Source organism: Eucalyptus grandis, chromosome 11 (genome assembly GCF_016545825.1).
Source record: "Eucalyptus grandis isolate ANBG69807.140 chromosome 11, ASM1654582v1, whole genome shotgun sequence".
Taxonomy (NCBI): Eukaryota; Viridiplantae; Streptophyta; class Magnoliopsida; order Myrtales; family Myrtaceae; genus Eucalyptus; species Eucalyptus grandis.
This window is the reverse complement of record NC_052622.1, coordinates 3,766,300-3,782,165: the sequence shown is the minus strand read 5'-3', so window position 1 is coordinate 3,782,165 and position 15,866 is coordinate 3,766,300. Positions and strand designations below refer to the sequence as shown.

Here is a 15,866-nt window from a genome sequence, read left to right as displayed (position 1 = left end):
TTTTAATCAATTTTTAGAAAAATTAAAATACTTTAAAAAATATAATTTGTTAAAAAACAATTCTTTTAATCTGAAAATGGGGGCCCGGGCCCTTGGGCCCCCCCAATGTGCGGAGCGACCGGTCTCTGGAAACTGGGCTCATGGGCTCAATTGGACTTTCAAATTAAGCACTCCCTAGCCCCCACCAAATCAAACCAAGCCAAGCCCAAGCTTACCTAGGGCTGCCACGACCCCAAATTCGAAATCATTCTAAGCCCAAATTTCCAAAGAAAAACAAATCAAGTCCTAAGCCCAACTTCTTGTACAACTGAATTAAGCCCAAGGCTCCCTAAACTACACTAGGCCCACTTCAATTAGAATACCATATTCGCAGTCCAAACTCATGCTCAGCTTTCATTCTTTCTTCCCAAGAACCCCGTCTTTTCTTTCCCCCGGAGGCTAAAAACACTCACGGACTTGCACGCGGACACATTCAAGCTTTCGACCATGGACAGTTTATGCATCGCCGCTAAATCCCATTACCCTTACCGACAGACACCGTCGCCAACCACCAAAAGGTTATTATCACCGGCCATTAATCATCTTCGTTGATCGCCAGCTTGCCCACTCGAGGATGGCCAAAGACAAGCGGCCTTGAGCCGGCTGGCCACTAACCCTGAAAGTCGTTGATCACCAGAGAACTTGTCGCTGGCCATCACCGGATAAACACTACCAAGGTAACAAGCATGGGAGTATACGAAAGAAACAACTACCGATCAACCAGATAAGGCTTCACACGAGACAGACTCACTGACTAACGATCAAAACAACAATACATGAGCTCCGGATATGGCAAAAACAGTGGCTATTTTTACGGGATTGTCTGAAGGGCATTTATCAAAACATATAGGGTGCATCGGCGGAGGGGAGGACACCAGTTCATTCGGGGCTCGAGGTTGCGTCCAGAATCAAAAGCAAGCAGCAAGTGACATTCCCAAAAAAATTAGAGACGACTCGCTCGAGACCTTACTATACACACGCATAATCGGAGAAGACAAGTCTCGGTCTTCAGGTCGACCGAGACAGAGCAGAACAAAAGAGGGTCCGAGTTTGGCCAACCTCGTTTGCGGAAGAGGGCGTTTCACGGTCGCCAGTTGAGTGGTGTCAAAAACTGAAGGCAAGCAAGGAACGGACGACAAAGAAGAGGAGAAGAACGAAGTTTAGGAAGAAGATTTTCTTGTATTACAAAGTGTACAGGGCTTTGCTGTTTATATTACAAAGTGTATACAAAAAAGAAAGGCAATGTAATATTTTACAAATCAATCTAATATTTGGATTGATTCTCTGGACGTCGGGAATCGCGGCGACGGGGCACGGGCTGAATATTGTAGGCGTGGGTGATATCGCGATTCGTCGGGTGGTGTGTGCGCGAACACACGCATAATGCGGCTCGAAGACTTTTTGGGAAAATGAGTTCCTCTTTTTTTTTTTTTTTCTTGCAATTAATATGATGCATGGAAATGCTAATGGATAAAGGAACTTGCGGAACTACTTGCCTAGTAAAGGTAGATCATGTCTGACTCGTACCATTCTCACGAAGTAACATGCAAGCGCACCGGGACCCGTACGGACGAAAAGAAGAGCCCTGCAGAGGATATGTTTTTCGGGAACCATTCTCTGATTTAGGAAGAAGATTTTGTGGCATTCCTATCTTTTGTAATCCAATGTAGCAATAAATGTTGTCTAGGACTTTGTGTGCCATTCTTGACACAAAGAAAGGCAATGTAATATTTCTGGACAAATCAATACATAATATTTGTATGGATAGAGATATGCTTACACAGTTCTCTCTTCGATAATGGTCATAGCATAAGCATGCATCAATATCCCGATATAAAGAAAATTTCACAGAATGGATATTGACTTCTTTTTTGCATTTATCTTCATTAAAATGGCTACATTTGATGCGGGATTTTGTCAATCACTCAAATCGTCAGTGGCTTGTACAAGACGCCTAGCTTGCTCGGTAGATATATATGTAGTATTGACATAGGGCTTTGTTAAACACATCTGCAGGTTGTTTAGCAGTTCCAATCCCTCTTGTCTCGATTGTCCCTTCTTGAATCTTCTCCCAAGTGAAATGGCAATCTACTTCTATGTGCTTGGTCCTCTCGTGCATTACACGATTCGCCGCAAGTTTCAGAGCTGATTCTTTGTCATAGAATAATTTCGTCGGACCTTTTAGTTGTATTCCGAGATCACCAAGTAATCCTCATATCCACACAATTTCACATGTGGTTTTTGCCATGGCCCGATATTCCGCTTCAGGCTGAGGATAGAGAAACCGTTGCTTGCTTCTTGGTTTTCCATGAAAGAAGAGAATCTCCCAACTTAATGCAAAACCCAGTTATGGATCTTCGACTCATAGGGCATGTTGCATAGTCTGCATCGCAATATGCTATCATTTACATGTTGCATCTTCTAGATAGAAGTATCTCGAGTCCTGGACATCCCTTCAAATACTTCACGACCTTTAGAGCGGCATTCATACGGGATTCCTTCGGTTTGTGCATAAATTGACTGAGATTCTACACTGCATATGATATATCAGGCCTAGTCATAGTTAGATAAATAAGTTTTCCAACGAGCTTCTGATAACTCGTCGGATCCTATAATATAGGATCATCCGAGAAGTTCCTCCCGGTGTGGTCTGCTGTAGTCAATCGATATTCTGCTCAATTGGAATGACAGTGGCCTACATCCTGATAAACCGGCCTTTGATATAATCTCCAACACAAACTTCCTCTGACTGAGAGAAATTCCTTGGTGAGATCGAGTGATCTCAATCCCAAGAAAATATTTTGGTGCTCCAAGATCTTTTATATGAAATGTAGTATGCAAATATTTCTTTAGGCTCTTTATTGCAACTTCATCATTTCCCATGATAAGAATGTCATCTACATAGATCATCAAGTAAATATATGATGTACCTTTGGTCCATGTAAATAAGGCATAACCATACTTGGATTGTTTGAAGTTTGCACTGATGAAAGCGTTAGCAAATTTAGCATACCATTGTTTGGAAGCTTGTTTCAGCTCATAAAGGGATTTGCGGAAACGACATACTTTATTCTCCCCTTGTCTCCGTAAGCCCTGAGGAATATCCATGTAAATTTCTTCATCCAAATCACCATGAAGAAAAGCGTTATGAACGTCCATTTGGTGCAACGCCCAATCATGGATGGCTGCAATTGATAAGAATAAGCAGACGGTGACATCTTTAGCAACTGGGGAAAAAGTTTCGCGATAGTCGAAACATTCTCGTTGCGTATATCCCTTCGCTACTAATCGAGCTTTGTATCGTTCAATAGATCCATCAGCTCTATACTTTACTTTATAGACCCATTTGCATCCTATGGATTTCCTATTTGAGGGCAAAGGAACTATCTCCCATGTGTGATTATCAGTTAAGGCCTGTAATTATGCTTCCATGGCCTTTTGCCACCGTGGGTCTTTGGATGCCTCATCATAACTAGACGGTTCTTTCTCATCTGATATACGACTAATGCAACATCTATGCTCCGACGAAAGCTTTTCAAAGGAGACATAAGAAGATATTGGATAGTGAATACCTGGTCCGTTAAGTGAGGCGCAGACATAGTCTTTGGTCCACGTTGGCGGTTTCGTAGCTCGCCCCGAACGTCGTGGATGATCCGTTGGTGGTGGAGGTGAAGATATTTTTGCAGCATTATTCGCTGTTTGTTCGCCAGAATCATCTTCAATGTTTATTGGAAGAACAGGGTCACTTTCCAATGTTGCCTTTTGAGTCGATTGATCAATTGAAGAAGGTGGAATGACTTGTCCTGGTGATGCTGCGAGAAAATATTTAGGAGATATATTTTCCTCAATTGAGGAATGATGAGAACTAGTGGAGATATCCAAATCCTCTATAGACTCACGAAATGGAAAGATAGTTTCGTGAAAAATGATATCCCTGCTCACGAAAAATTCTCCTGTTGATGGATCTAGAACATAATAGCCCTTTTGTAAGGTAGGATAACCCATGAAAATGCACCTCCTAGCACGTGGACTCATTTTGTCTCGAGGCCCCATAGTTGCAGTATAGCAAAGACAACCGAAAACTCGTAGATGATCTATTGCTGGTTTTTTTCCATAAAGTAATTCGAAGGGTGATTTACCAGCTAATATCCGAGTAGGCATACGGTTGATGAGATAGACTGCAGTGAGGACACAATCTCCCCAATATATTGCTGGAACAGATCCCTGAAACTTCAAAGCTCGTGCAACCTCTAGCAAGTGATGATGCTTACGTTCCACCACTCCTTTCTGTTATGGAGTATAAATACAAGAGCTTTTATGTAGAATGCCATGAAGCAAGAAAAGTGATATGCAATCGTGACTAAAAAATTCCTTCCCATTGTCAGTTTGTATTCGCTGGATTGACTTCCCAAACTGATTTTTAGTCAGGGTGATGAACATTTTCAAATAAGATGGAACTTGAGCCTTTGATTGCATCAAGAATACCCATGTGGCCCGAGAGTGATCATCCACAATTGTGAGAAAATATCGTGAACCATCACAATGTGCTGTGTGATATGGTCCCCAGACATCCACATGAATTAAAGAAAGGATAGCAGTGGAACGCTTTGTATTTAAAGGGAAAGATGTGCGAGACTGCTTTGCAAGAGGACAAATAGGACATTTAGAATATGGAAAAAAAAGTACTATGGCCCATCCTTGAATGTAAAAGAAAGTCTTTATCATTGGCAATAACATTACACAATGACAACTTATTGAAAGGAATTGAATTCAAATCAAGATGACTTGGAATGCTGGTCCAGAAATATAAACCTTCAGAAAGACTACCTAAGCTCATGAGTTTCCCAGTTGAAAGGGCTTGAAAAAAACATGTGTCAGCATTGAAGAGTATTTGATAGGAATTTTCCTTGCAGACTTTGGATACTGAAATGAGATTGAACTGAATTTGTGGGACATAAATGACATTTTGCAGGATAATTTAGGAGCTAAGTTGAACAGTCCCTGTCAATGTGACATGAGTAATGTTCCCATTTGGAAGTTGCACAAAAATAGGTGTGTCCAATTTCCTATGCATTTTTGAGAAAAAAATTTATATCACAAATGAGATGATCACTTGCTCCTGAGTCAACTATCCATGCCCTTTTTGAAATTGAATTAATCAGGCAATGGGATATACCTGAGAAACTTCCTCCTTTATTTCCAATGTCTGCTTTCTGCAGTGCTTGCATCAATTGCTAATATTGTCCATAAGTAATTGGTCGGTCACTACTTGGTCTAGTAGGTCCAGTCACCTGGTAAGCTACAGAATACTCTTTCTTTTTGCCTTTTTCTCCTGGCTTTCCATGTAATTTCCAGCAATTATTTATGGTATGATGTGGACGTTTGCAATGCTCACAGTATAATTTACCTCTCCCCCTGGAATTTTGTCTGAAATTCCTAATTGATGCGGAATAAATCTAGCCGTCGGATGATTTAATTGTGGAATTATCTCCACCGACCAATGCAGCGTATAGATTGACCCCTTGCGGACCGTCAGATCTCCGCGGGAAATCGAGGCCATCAGATCTTCGAATTGAATCTCCATCGTAGCTTCCTTCCCTTTTAAGGGTTTATTCCGCGTTTGCGAACCCTAGCCCCTCGCGACTTTCTCTCTCCCGGGCTAGGGTTCTCACCCCCGATTCTCTTCCGTGGCGTTCTCCGCGAAGAGTGAGAGCGACATCCTCGCCTCCTCGTGTTTGCTCTAGTGCTGTGAGTCGTTGGCTCTCTTCTTGGACAACCAGCTGGAAAATTAGGCCAAGGGGCGGCACGGGATCCATCGCCAGGATCTGTGAACGAAATGTTAGGTATGTTTCGTTCAATATCAAAAGAAATCGAGTGGATTTCTCCCTCTCCTTCATGGATTTGTATTGTCTGAGAGTTGTTATCGCTTTGATACCATGAGAGATTTTGTGGGATCACTGCCAACTATTCTAAAAGCTTAAGCTGTTAGATGAAGGCGTGGTTTATTATTTAAATATTCTAACACTCCCCCTCATGCTTAGTATGGTCTTTTGCCTAGTACTAAGCGTGGAAATTTAATTGGGGAGGCAAATAGGGGCCTAAAAGATTCGAACTCAGGACCTCCTAGCTCTAATACCATGTCAGAAACTGAAGGCAAGCACGGAACGAACGACAAAGAAGAGGAGAAGAACGAAGTTTAGGAAGAAGATTTTCTTGTATTCTATCTTGTAATCAATGTACAGGGCTTTGCTATTTATATTACAAAGTGTATACACAAAGAAAGGCAATGTAATATTTTACAAATCAATCTAATATTTGGATTGATTCTCTATAATCAGAATGTGGATCAATCAATTCCCGATATATTTCCAGAATCTTCTGCATATCTTCCAACAAGTGGCTGAAAAACAAAGATGAATGAGGGGGAACCGGGTCCTGGGGTAGTGAGGAATGACGGACACGAATCGGTCGTTAGGCTAGGATCTCGTGAGAAGACTTCACTGGAAGCAAGAATCGTCGTTTGCCTCCTTTCTCATGGCTCAATGCCCATCGTTTCTTGTCTCTCTCCCCGTGTGTATTCTCCCCAGTCCATCCAAAAATCCCAACACTTGAGGCTCGGGGATTGAAGGCTGGACTAGGCTCTTCCCTTCTCTCTCTCTCTCTCTCTCTCTCTCTCAAAAATTTATTTTGATTTATTTATTACAATCGCTACTATATATATTTTTGTTTATTTTTACTAATTTTGCTATTTTATATTTTTCCATAAAAATTGCACATTTTGATAGTCAACAAAAGTAAAGGTGTCAACACCATTGCGAGTTTGATGAATAGCCTATCGAACATGTATGAGAAGATCTTTGGAAGTCATTTGATATGATGCGTGCTTTACTTAAAGATGGGAAAAATGTGTCGATTACTAATCATATTAATGAATTCAATGTGATTGTAAGTCAATTGAATTTTGTTGAGATTGACTTCAATGATGAGGTGGATATTTTGATTCTATGATTCTAGTTTTACTTCATAAATGGAATACTATTGTTACTGCCTAAGTCAACAAGCTTGATATTTGATGAGGTTTGCAATTTGAATCAAAGTGAGGACATTCGTATGAAAGAATCCGATTTACTTGCATTTGTGCTTTAGTAGGTAAAGGTAGAGGAAGAACCGGTATTAGTGTTTTGACACCTAATTTTTTATAACCCATTTATTACATAGAAAATTAGGGATTGATCTTGACTCCTAAACAAAAATATTTTAAATTTGTATTAGCACTTTAGAAGCATTTACATTAACAGTAATATGCCCATATAATTGCATTTGACTTTTTGGATTTTAGCAAAAAGGTTTATGAGTTTAATTGAATTGATTGGACTAAGTTCTTATAAATTGAAAATTTGGCCAAACTTGTTTATCTCTAAATGGCCGAAATTTATAATATGTGTGCCAAGTTGGGAAATTGATTTGTTATATGCAAACTTGGTTAGTAATTAAATCAATGTGGGATTAAAGGAAAGGTTTCCAATACATAAATATTGTGTGTATCCTTTGATTCAAAATAGGAAATAGATACTTGCAAGAAACCCTAGACTTTCTCTTCTGAGTTGGTGCTTTCAGAGTTCACAATAGGAGGTTCACAATTTGAAGAACAAATATACGGGGACATCCACAGTGGAGAAAACGGTTCATAATTGAAGAGCGGAGCTCTTACACGTGCATGCGAAAAGAAAGGAGCAGTTGAGGTTTAATTCAAGAAAAGACACAAACACAAATAAGAAGGGAGTCAGAGGTTCGAGCAGTGGTCTTAAAAGAAAGTGGAAGAGTGGTAGAAGGGAAAAGAAGATAAGTGAAGCAAGCAAACACCACCGAGGTAGCCCTCAAGGTGCCTCCTTCAACAGCACCCCCCGTGAACTGCACTGCCTCTTATCCACATCGAGTGTGGCATTTCTTTTTTTCTCACGAACATCTGCTACATAATTCGTTCCCGTGAATTCTTGACGAAAAACTAAGGACCTTGCTCGGTACACTGCTAGTGCAAATGATAATTTTCACCCTTGACGTTGAATAGCTGACACTCATACTATGTAATTTCCTCGACTTAGGCAAAGTCCTATATACCGTCGCTCCATCACTGCCTTACTAATGATCCCTCTTGCAGAGAACCTTAAGTACATTCCGTAGAATCACATGAGAAGTTCTTCAGAAGTTCAGTAAGTGAATGCCCACAAAAAAGAGAGTCAACTCCCTAACATTACGCATAGATGTTTCATACATCGTTTGTCCTCATTTCCTTCAAGCGTGTGCCTTGGCTTCCCCAGTACGTTAATGGGATCATGTTGTTCTCAGTACTCATGTAGGGAGGCGCTCGCGGACAGTCAACCCAGGATTCATGGAAGATTCACACAGACCGAGGAATGCGACGCTCCCAAGAGGTAGAAAATATTGGGCATTGACTACCAATATTTAGGCCGCAATAACCGTTCCAGATGAATACCAGAGAGAGTTTAGCCTCACAAAGAGAGCTGGGGAAGTCGATGAAGAAGGCTCGTCGAAGTTAGGACTCAGTAAACGGAATCCCCAACTCCCGCAAACTAGTTGCTCTCTAGATCTACCGTGGTAACACTCATATATAGACCAGAAGCTGCCGGCAAGATCTGTACATAGGTTTGTTGAACAATAAAGGGTGGTCGAGAAAGAGATGTAGATGCTTGTACTCGCATATATCTAATGTCGTTCATGTATGGGGTGCATCGATGCCGCCACTTCTTAGTGAGTTCTTCCATCACTAAATCACTGACATCTCTCTCTAAACGGCCCCGAAATATTCTTGCAGACAGTCTACCTGATGCATGGGATTCTCCCATGTGTCACCTCCATTAACAATTTGAACCAAACAATGATGGATGCGGCTCTGGTTTTGAATCCCATTCACACAAAGACGACGCTAAAGCGCAAAAGAATAAGCGGCTGAACTCTCAAAGTCATACATATTCGGGCACTAAAAATTTCCAGTGCAAAGAATTAAAAGTGTTTCTCAGATCCTTGGTAGGGTCGATTACGTTTGTAGATACAAAACAGCCTTACAATCACTTTGCTTGTGCGGCACCATCTTTCCATTCCATAGCTCATTTTGTCACAATAGCAGCAGCAGCAGCATTCCCCAAATGCTCAAGCAAACCTAAACAAAATATCAAAGGTAGCGTATGTCATTGATGTTGTAATATAACTAATGTACAGATTACTTGAATTTCGAGAGTTATTAATGATGAATAAATATTTAAAATAACAACTTCGCATTTAAGTTTCTTGAATGCAATCAGATATAAATTGGGAAAAGCACAAGAAAAAGTTATAAACTTATCTCCAGATGCAAACTTAGTATGAAACTTTTCAATTTGACCAGTTTCATCCTAAACCATTTGATAAATTGCCAATATAGTCATTTTGTCCAAAATTGGCTGAAAATCACTTATATGGACACTGTTCATCCCTAATGGGAACAATTTTTGTATTTCTATAATTTCTTTTAAAATAAAAAAGGGAAAAAATAATTGCATAAATTGCCTATTTTAGCATCGGCCATGTTACATCGGACCATTGCCGTATATGTTAGTGATTTCTAGTTAAGATAACTAAATTGGCAAATCTTCAAATGGTTCAAGATAAAGCTAAATTGAAAAATTTAGAATTGAGTTGGCATATGTATTATAAGTTTATGATTTTTTTGGTAATTATCTTAAAAGATATCTATGGGGAACAACGCTTTTGTCTAACATATGATCTTTTATCAAGGATGTTGCAGTTGATAATAGAAACTATATTTTGACTCGACCTTTGACATTTTGATGCATTAAGGAAAGTTCCCTGCATAATGCTTAATGGGCTGCGCCCAAAAAAAATGATAAAATGAAAATAAATAAGGTTCTTTCTGGGCCAGAAAACCAAGAACTTACGTTTGTGCAATTTCAGAACAAAGGGAGTTCTCACAGGGCCGGGAGAAGGTAGCAGATCCAATTTCGTGGCAAGCTATTTGTTCTTTGAACCTACAACTCTATTGGGCTCTTCTTGATATGGGCCAGTTTAAAATGACGAAAAGCCCAAAGAAGAGATTGGGCTTCAGTGTTAACCGCAGTAATCTCCCAAGTGATCTACGTTGAGTTCAAGAGGCAGCAACGCATCAGTTCTTGATTTTCTGAAGCTACAGGATTGTGTTCACAAACTTCTTCTTTATGATTATTTATTTTTTTGGTCGAATTATTCTTTATGAATGAAAGTGATGCTTTTCTGACCCAAAAAAAAGAAGAAACATTTGTGCAATTTATGCTGAGATTATTTGCAATACAAGAAATTAGATTTCAAAAATTCTCATTTGACTAGAACAAAACCGTCGAAAACAACGCAAAAAAGAATTGAATATCGCATGAAACTTTGTTCCATAGTCAATCATCACATTACCATCATGACCAGACGAGCTATCCAACTTCTGCAAACTCAATGAGCATCCTCATCTCCAACATAGTAAGAATCTTAATGTATGGCTGAGCAGCCTCTAGTCGACCAAGCTTGGCAACATGATGCCTCAAACTAGGAGCCAAAAACTTTGCAATGTGTGACTTGCAATGCCTCCTGCATCTAAGGGTACTCTTAACTGCTTCAAGTTCACACACTCTGATGTCGAAGAGCTTTAGGGACTTAGAGTTCAGGTTCAACAAGCATTCAGATTCAATTTTGAATAACAATAATTTCTCCTTTTTCTCACTCTCGTAATTGATGAGCATAATTGCAACTTGAATACACACTGCATCATAATTTAGATAATGACAGGGAAACTGCGTTTTTACTCTTCAAAACTATTGAGCTTAAGAGGCGTTGCTCTAACACTCTATTATTATTATAAGAAAGAGACGGTTGACACCACTCACCACTAAAGCAAGAGTGAAGCAAGCACTTGGCATGAGTATTTTGAGAAAGTCTTCAGTGTTGAGAAGAAAGTCTCCTACATGTGGAGTCCAAAAAGTAAAGGAGTGTATTCGCGTGAGTGGTGTGAGTTTTCTTGTAATAAAAAATAAGAGAGTTTTTATTTTCGTTGGGGTATCCACTCAAAACTCTACAAGCATTAGGGATGGCAAATTAGAGGAAAGGTCATGGAGAATGACAAAAGTGACTAGAAGGGATGAGAAGGAACGTGTTGCGATCGTGACAAAGATGACAATGAAGATAAGAGTGACAAAAGGTGTAATGTGATACGCGTAATCGAGCGGAAAGCAAATTAATTGTAGAAAATAGATGCATCGTGAAATAACTGCCTGCAATTCCAAAACATTAAAGGACATACACAAGGGGCAAGTGTGAAGATAGCAAAAGTATGTGTCCAAGTTCTTTTTCTAGATAATAAATTAATATACTAGCGACCAAGAAGAGCGTCGGGTCTCTGCAGGAGGCTGATTTCAGAGGGTGTTCGTGAGGTTCGATCTCGACGTCCCCCTCGACGACGCTTCAACATCACCCGACGACACCCGAGTTCGCGCCGTTGATCCCACCATCAGTCTTGCTTTTTGGGGTACTGTGTTGATCTGTCTTCCACGTGTGGTTGCTCATCCCATGCCATCCGTTCCTCGGGATGGGATGTTCCTTAGATTCCCATGATAAAATGCTCATGAATGGTTTTCTTTGGCAGGTTGGTCTTGTTTCTGGTTACGATTTGTTAGCTTTGGACTCTGCATCAGGTAGCACTGATTTTTTTTTTTTTTTTTTTTGGGCCTTTGTTAGACATTTTAGGAGACTTCTCGAAATTCTTGTGGTTCTTTTAGCTATTGCGGCTCTGTGTGTTCTCTCCCTCTTTACGTTCAATGTTTTAAATCTGGCAACTTCTCAAGTTAAACTCCAATCAATTTGATGTTACTTTGGTGATTCTTAGTTCGTTAACATGTCTTGTGTTGATATGAATTTTAACCTCTCACTTTGCTTTGAATATAAATACCTTCATGAAATTACTTACAATATGTTTGACGAAATGCATAAAGCGAGTCATATGTGAGCTTTTCTCTAGCGCTAGGAGCTGGTCCCAATAGGTAGTTTCCAGGTTTGAGGTGTACAGAGTAGTTTCGGGTTTCAAAAATAGGGAATGGGTCCTGACATGGCAAGTTCTAAGTTATTTGGAACATGGACCGACTCTTGAGCCACTCACCCCTCATGTAGACCCAATAATCATGTGGAGAGTGGAAGAAACGTGGAGATAAGAGGACAAAGAGAGATCATATGTGAAGCAAGAACTTTTGAATTTTCTATGGGCGAAACGTCCTAGATCCTTTGTATCTGGAGGTGATCTTTCAATTTTCTCGATTTCATGCATTTAGTACATTGACTGACTTGGCCTTTTCTACGGTACAAGGCGACTCCAAGTCTCCAATCAAACAAGGATCATCCATCTCTTTTCAATCCTTTTATATCGTGCCTCCTTTACACATGTAAACCAAGCAATTCTTCACAAATTTCTCTTTGCCCAAAGACAAACAGAGACATGATTAAGGCTCTCGACTCCATGAATGTCTATCCAGTGTTGCTACTTGTTCTTGTTCTATTGCAAGCAATGACTAGTGATGCCGGGCTAAGTAATTCGCGATGTGTTGCTTCATCCTGTGGTAACATTCGTAATATAATAGAGCCGTTTCGACTAAAGAGTGACCCAAGGGGATGTGGTGACCAGGAGAAAGAGTTGGTTTGTGAAGATAATCGCACTGTTTGGTACCTCTATCATGGCCGATTTTATGTGCAGTCCATTGATTATTCCGTCGGACGAATTAATTTAGTCGACGATGGGTTGCAAAAGGATAACTGCTCATCTCTCCCCCAGTCTTTGGTGTTTTATAAACTCATGGACATTGTCTATCCAAGTGGCAGATACTACACTGATCCAAGCAACTCATACTACATCTTCAACAGAAGTACATTGGCCATTGTGAATTGCTCAAAACCAGTTAGTTCTCCGCTCTACATCTCTACTGGTCCATGCATTAAGGGGTCGTATTCTTCCAACAAATTATCAAATTGGAACTTGTATGCTTTGGTCAATCCAAAAGCATCGGATGTTAGGGATTTCTGCACCATTAGCATGTGGACGTGGGTATCAGCTGATTTTGAGCCTTATGAGCAGATTAATAGTAGCTTCTACAACTATGAGCTAATCCATAACATCATGGCCAATGGATTTGTTCTCGAATTTTATGGTGGTAGGACAAAGAGAGCTCTCTTTTGCTTTTTGGATTTGTTTAGTTTCTACTCAGGTCGGGTTTGCAGATCCCTGTCCTATGACTCAGGTAAGCATCGGTTGGCAACCAAGTTTTACGGCAATTTTGCATGATTTTGAATGCTCTTTCACTTGCTGCTTTCTCTTCAAAACTGGAAATGAAAGAAATATTTAAAATCCAAGAAAGTTTTATGGAAAAAATATAAATTTTAGTATATGTCAACATGTGTGTACTTGAAAGGTTTCGCAGCTTGGCTTTACATATTAAAAATCAAATTGTTGGAGTTGTAAGATTGGCAAAAAAATAAGAAATTGACAGTAGAAGTCATCCCAAACAGACCGATTTGCACATATACATGTGCCTAGATTACAATTCCTTTCCACATAAAAGCTAGAACTCCCTCTGTGAAAAAAAAAGAAAAGAAAGGGATATTGTGCTAGCAGCTACATGACTAGTTTTTTGTTGGCATAGAGTTCAGATTAGTTTCTTGATTAGTTCCTTAGTTACTCACTCAGCTAATGATTTGAAAGACACTCGTTGACAAAATCATATATCAATTAGAGTTCAGATTAGTCTCTTAAGTAGTTCCTTAATTAGTCAAGTAGCTAATGATCTGAAAGACACTCGTTAACAAATTCCGTAAGAATTTTTATTCAAATACCGATAAGAAGAAATATATCATTGCTTAAAAAACGAAATCACTATTTCTCTATATTTTTTTTGGGTAAGGCACTATTTCTCTATATTTGTTGATTGCTAACAAAGCAACTGGAATTTCTTGCAATGTCTATCATCTATGTGAGATGAAGCTTATTATTTCAATTGATTTGTAGATGCATGCATCCCACTTCTCATATTATTTTGCAAAAAATTCAACTTATACAAAGAAGCTTGCTTACTACTTTGTTTCCCTGTGAGTTTTGTTTTCCAAATTTCTTTTCCTTCAATTCCTTATCACATCATTCATTCCTTCCACAGGTGTCAAAGCTTATGCAATAACGACAGCTTGGGATGTTACATTTCTACTAGGTAAACTGCAATGATTTGTTCTTACAATAATTAAAAATATATTCTAACCTATCAAATTTTCCAGGATATTTTTGTGTAGTGAAATTCGCTATCGGAATGCCATTTGTTGCGATATTTCTAATCTACAACTACAGAAGAAGGCACTTAGCAAATGACAAGGACATTGAAGAATTTTTGCAAGCTCATAACAATTTCCTACCCATAAGGTACTCTTACTCGAATATTAAGAAGATCACTAGGAATTTTAAGCACAAATTGGGTGAAGGGGGGTATGGTTCTGTCTACAAAGGAATGCTAAGAAGCGGCAACGAAGTGGCCATCAAGATTTTAAAGCAGTCCAAGGCTCATGGCCAAGATTTTATTAGTGAAGTGGCTACTATTGGAAGAATTCACCATGTTAATGTAGTGCAGCTCATTGGTTTTTGCTTTGAAGGCTCGAAACAAGCTCTCGTGTATGATCTCATGTCAAATGGATCTTTGGATAAGCACATTTTCATTGACAAAGGTGATAGCTTTCTCGATTATAGGAAAATATATGAGATTGCTCTTGGGGTGGCGCGAGGGATTGAATACTTACATCGTGGGTGTGACATGCAAATACTACACTTTGATATCAAGCCTCATAATATTCTTTTAGACAAGAATTTCACTCCAAAAGTTCTGATTTTGGACTTGCGAGACTTTATCCTACTGATCATAGCATAGTCTCATTGACTGCTGCAAGAGGAACCTTGGGATATATGGCACCTGAGTTGTTCTACAAAAGCATTGGTGGTGTATCTTATAAAGTGGATGTCTATAGCTTTGGGATGTTGCTCATGGAAATGACAGGTAGAAGGAAGAACATAAACGCAAATGCAGAATGCTCAAGCCAAATTTATTTTCCCTTGTGGGTGTATGACCAAGTCAATGAAGGAGAAATTGTTGAAATGGAAGCATTTGTAGAAGAGGAAAGGAAGCTGATAAAAAAGATGATAATAGTTGCACTTTGGTGTATACAATTAAACCCTAACCATCGGCCTCCAATGAACAAAGTGCTAGAAATGCTTGAAGGAGATATTGATGAACTTGAGATGCCTCCAAAGCCGCTTAATTACCCACCAGATGAGCCAGTCAACAATGACAAATTTGAGATGGAACTAGAAACATTCTCAACTTCATTCGAGTTCTCATGTAATTTCCACTAGTTTTCCTTTGGGAGATAGTGGTAATGTTTAGAGAATCATGCATAGTTTGATTGGAAAAGCTTTGTGTATTTGTCACACATCCCCACAATCTAGTATTATGTCGGGTGGGAATTGGGCTAGTTTAGCTCAATAGTGATTACTTTTGAGATTGTCTTTGTCCAGCTCTTAGGTTAATGTTATGTAATTGTATTTCATAAAGTGGAACTCTATTGCCTCCTCCTTCTCATAGGACAAACGAACTGGTAAGAGAGCAAGGACAAAAACAGAGGGGAAGGTGACGAACAGCAGGGATTTTCCTTCGTCATTACATGACTTAGGGTAATCTCAATTAATAACCTGCGATCTTGCTAGTTGAAGTGCTACT

The 15,866-nt window shown here is 39.5% G+C and overlaps 1 protein-coding gene across 1 annotated transcript; it reads left to right on the top strand.

Annotated features, from left to right (window-relative positions):
• The first annotated feature begins 11,452 nt into the window (after positions 1–11,452).
• LOC104424496 (rust resistance kinase Lr10) lies at positions 11,453–15,577 on the top strand. Its single transcript, XM_039304548.1, has 5 exons — positions 11,453–11,599; positions 11,717–11,765; positions 12,238–13,355; positions 14,265–14,315; positions 14,380–15,577. Exons 3-5 carry the CDS (start codon positions 12,560–12,562, stop codon positions 15,018–15,020), a joined length of 1,488 nt encoding a protein of 495 aa, XP_039160482.1. The 5' UTR covers positions 11,453–11,599; positions 11,717–11,765; positions 12,238–12,559; the 3' UTR covers positions 15,021–15,577.
• The last annotated feature ends 289 nt before the right edge of the window (positions 15,578–15,866 follow it).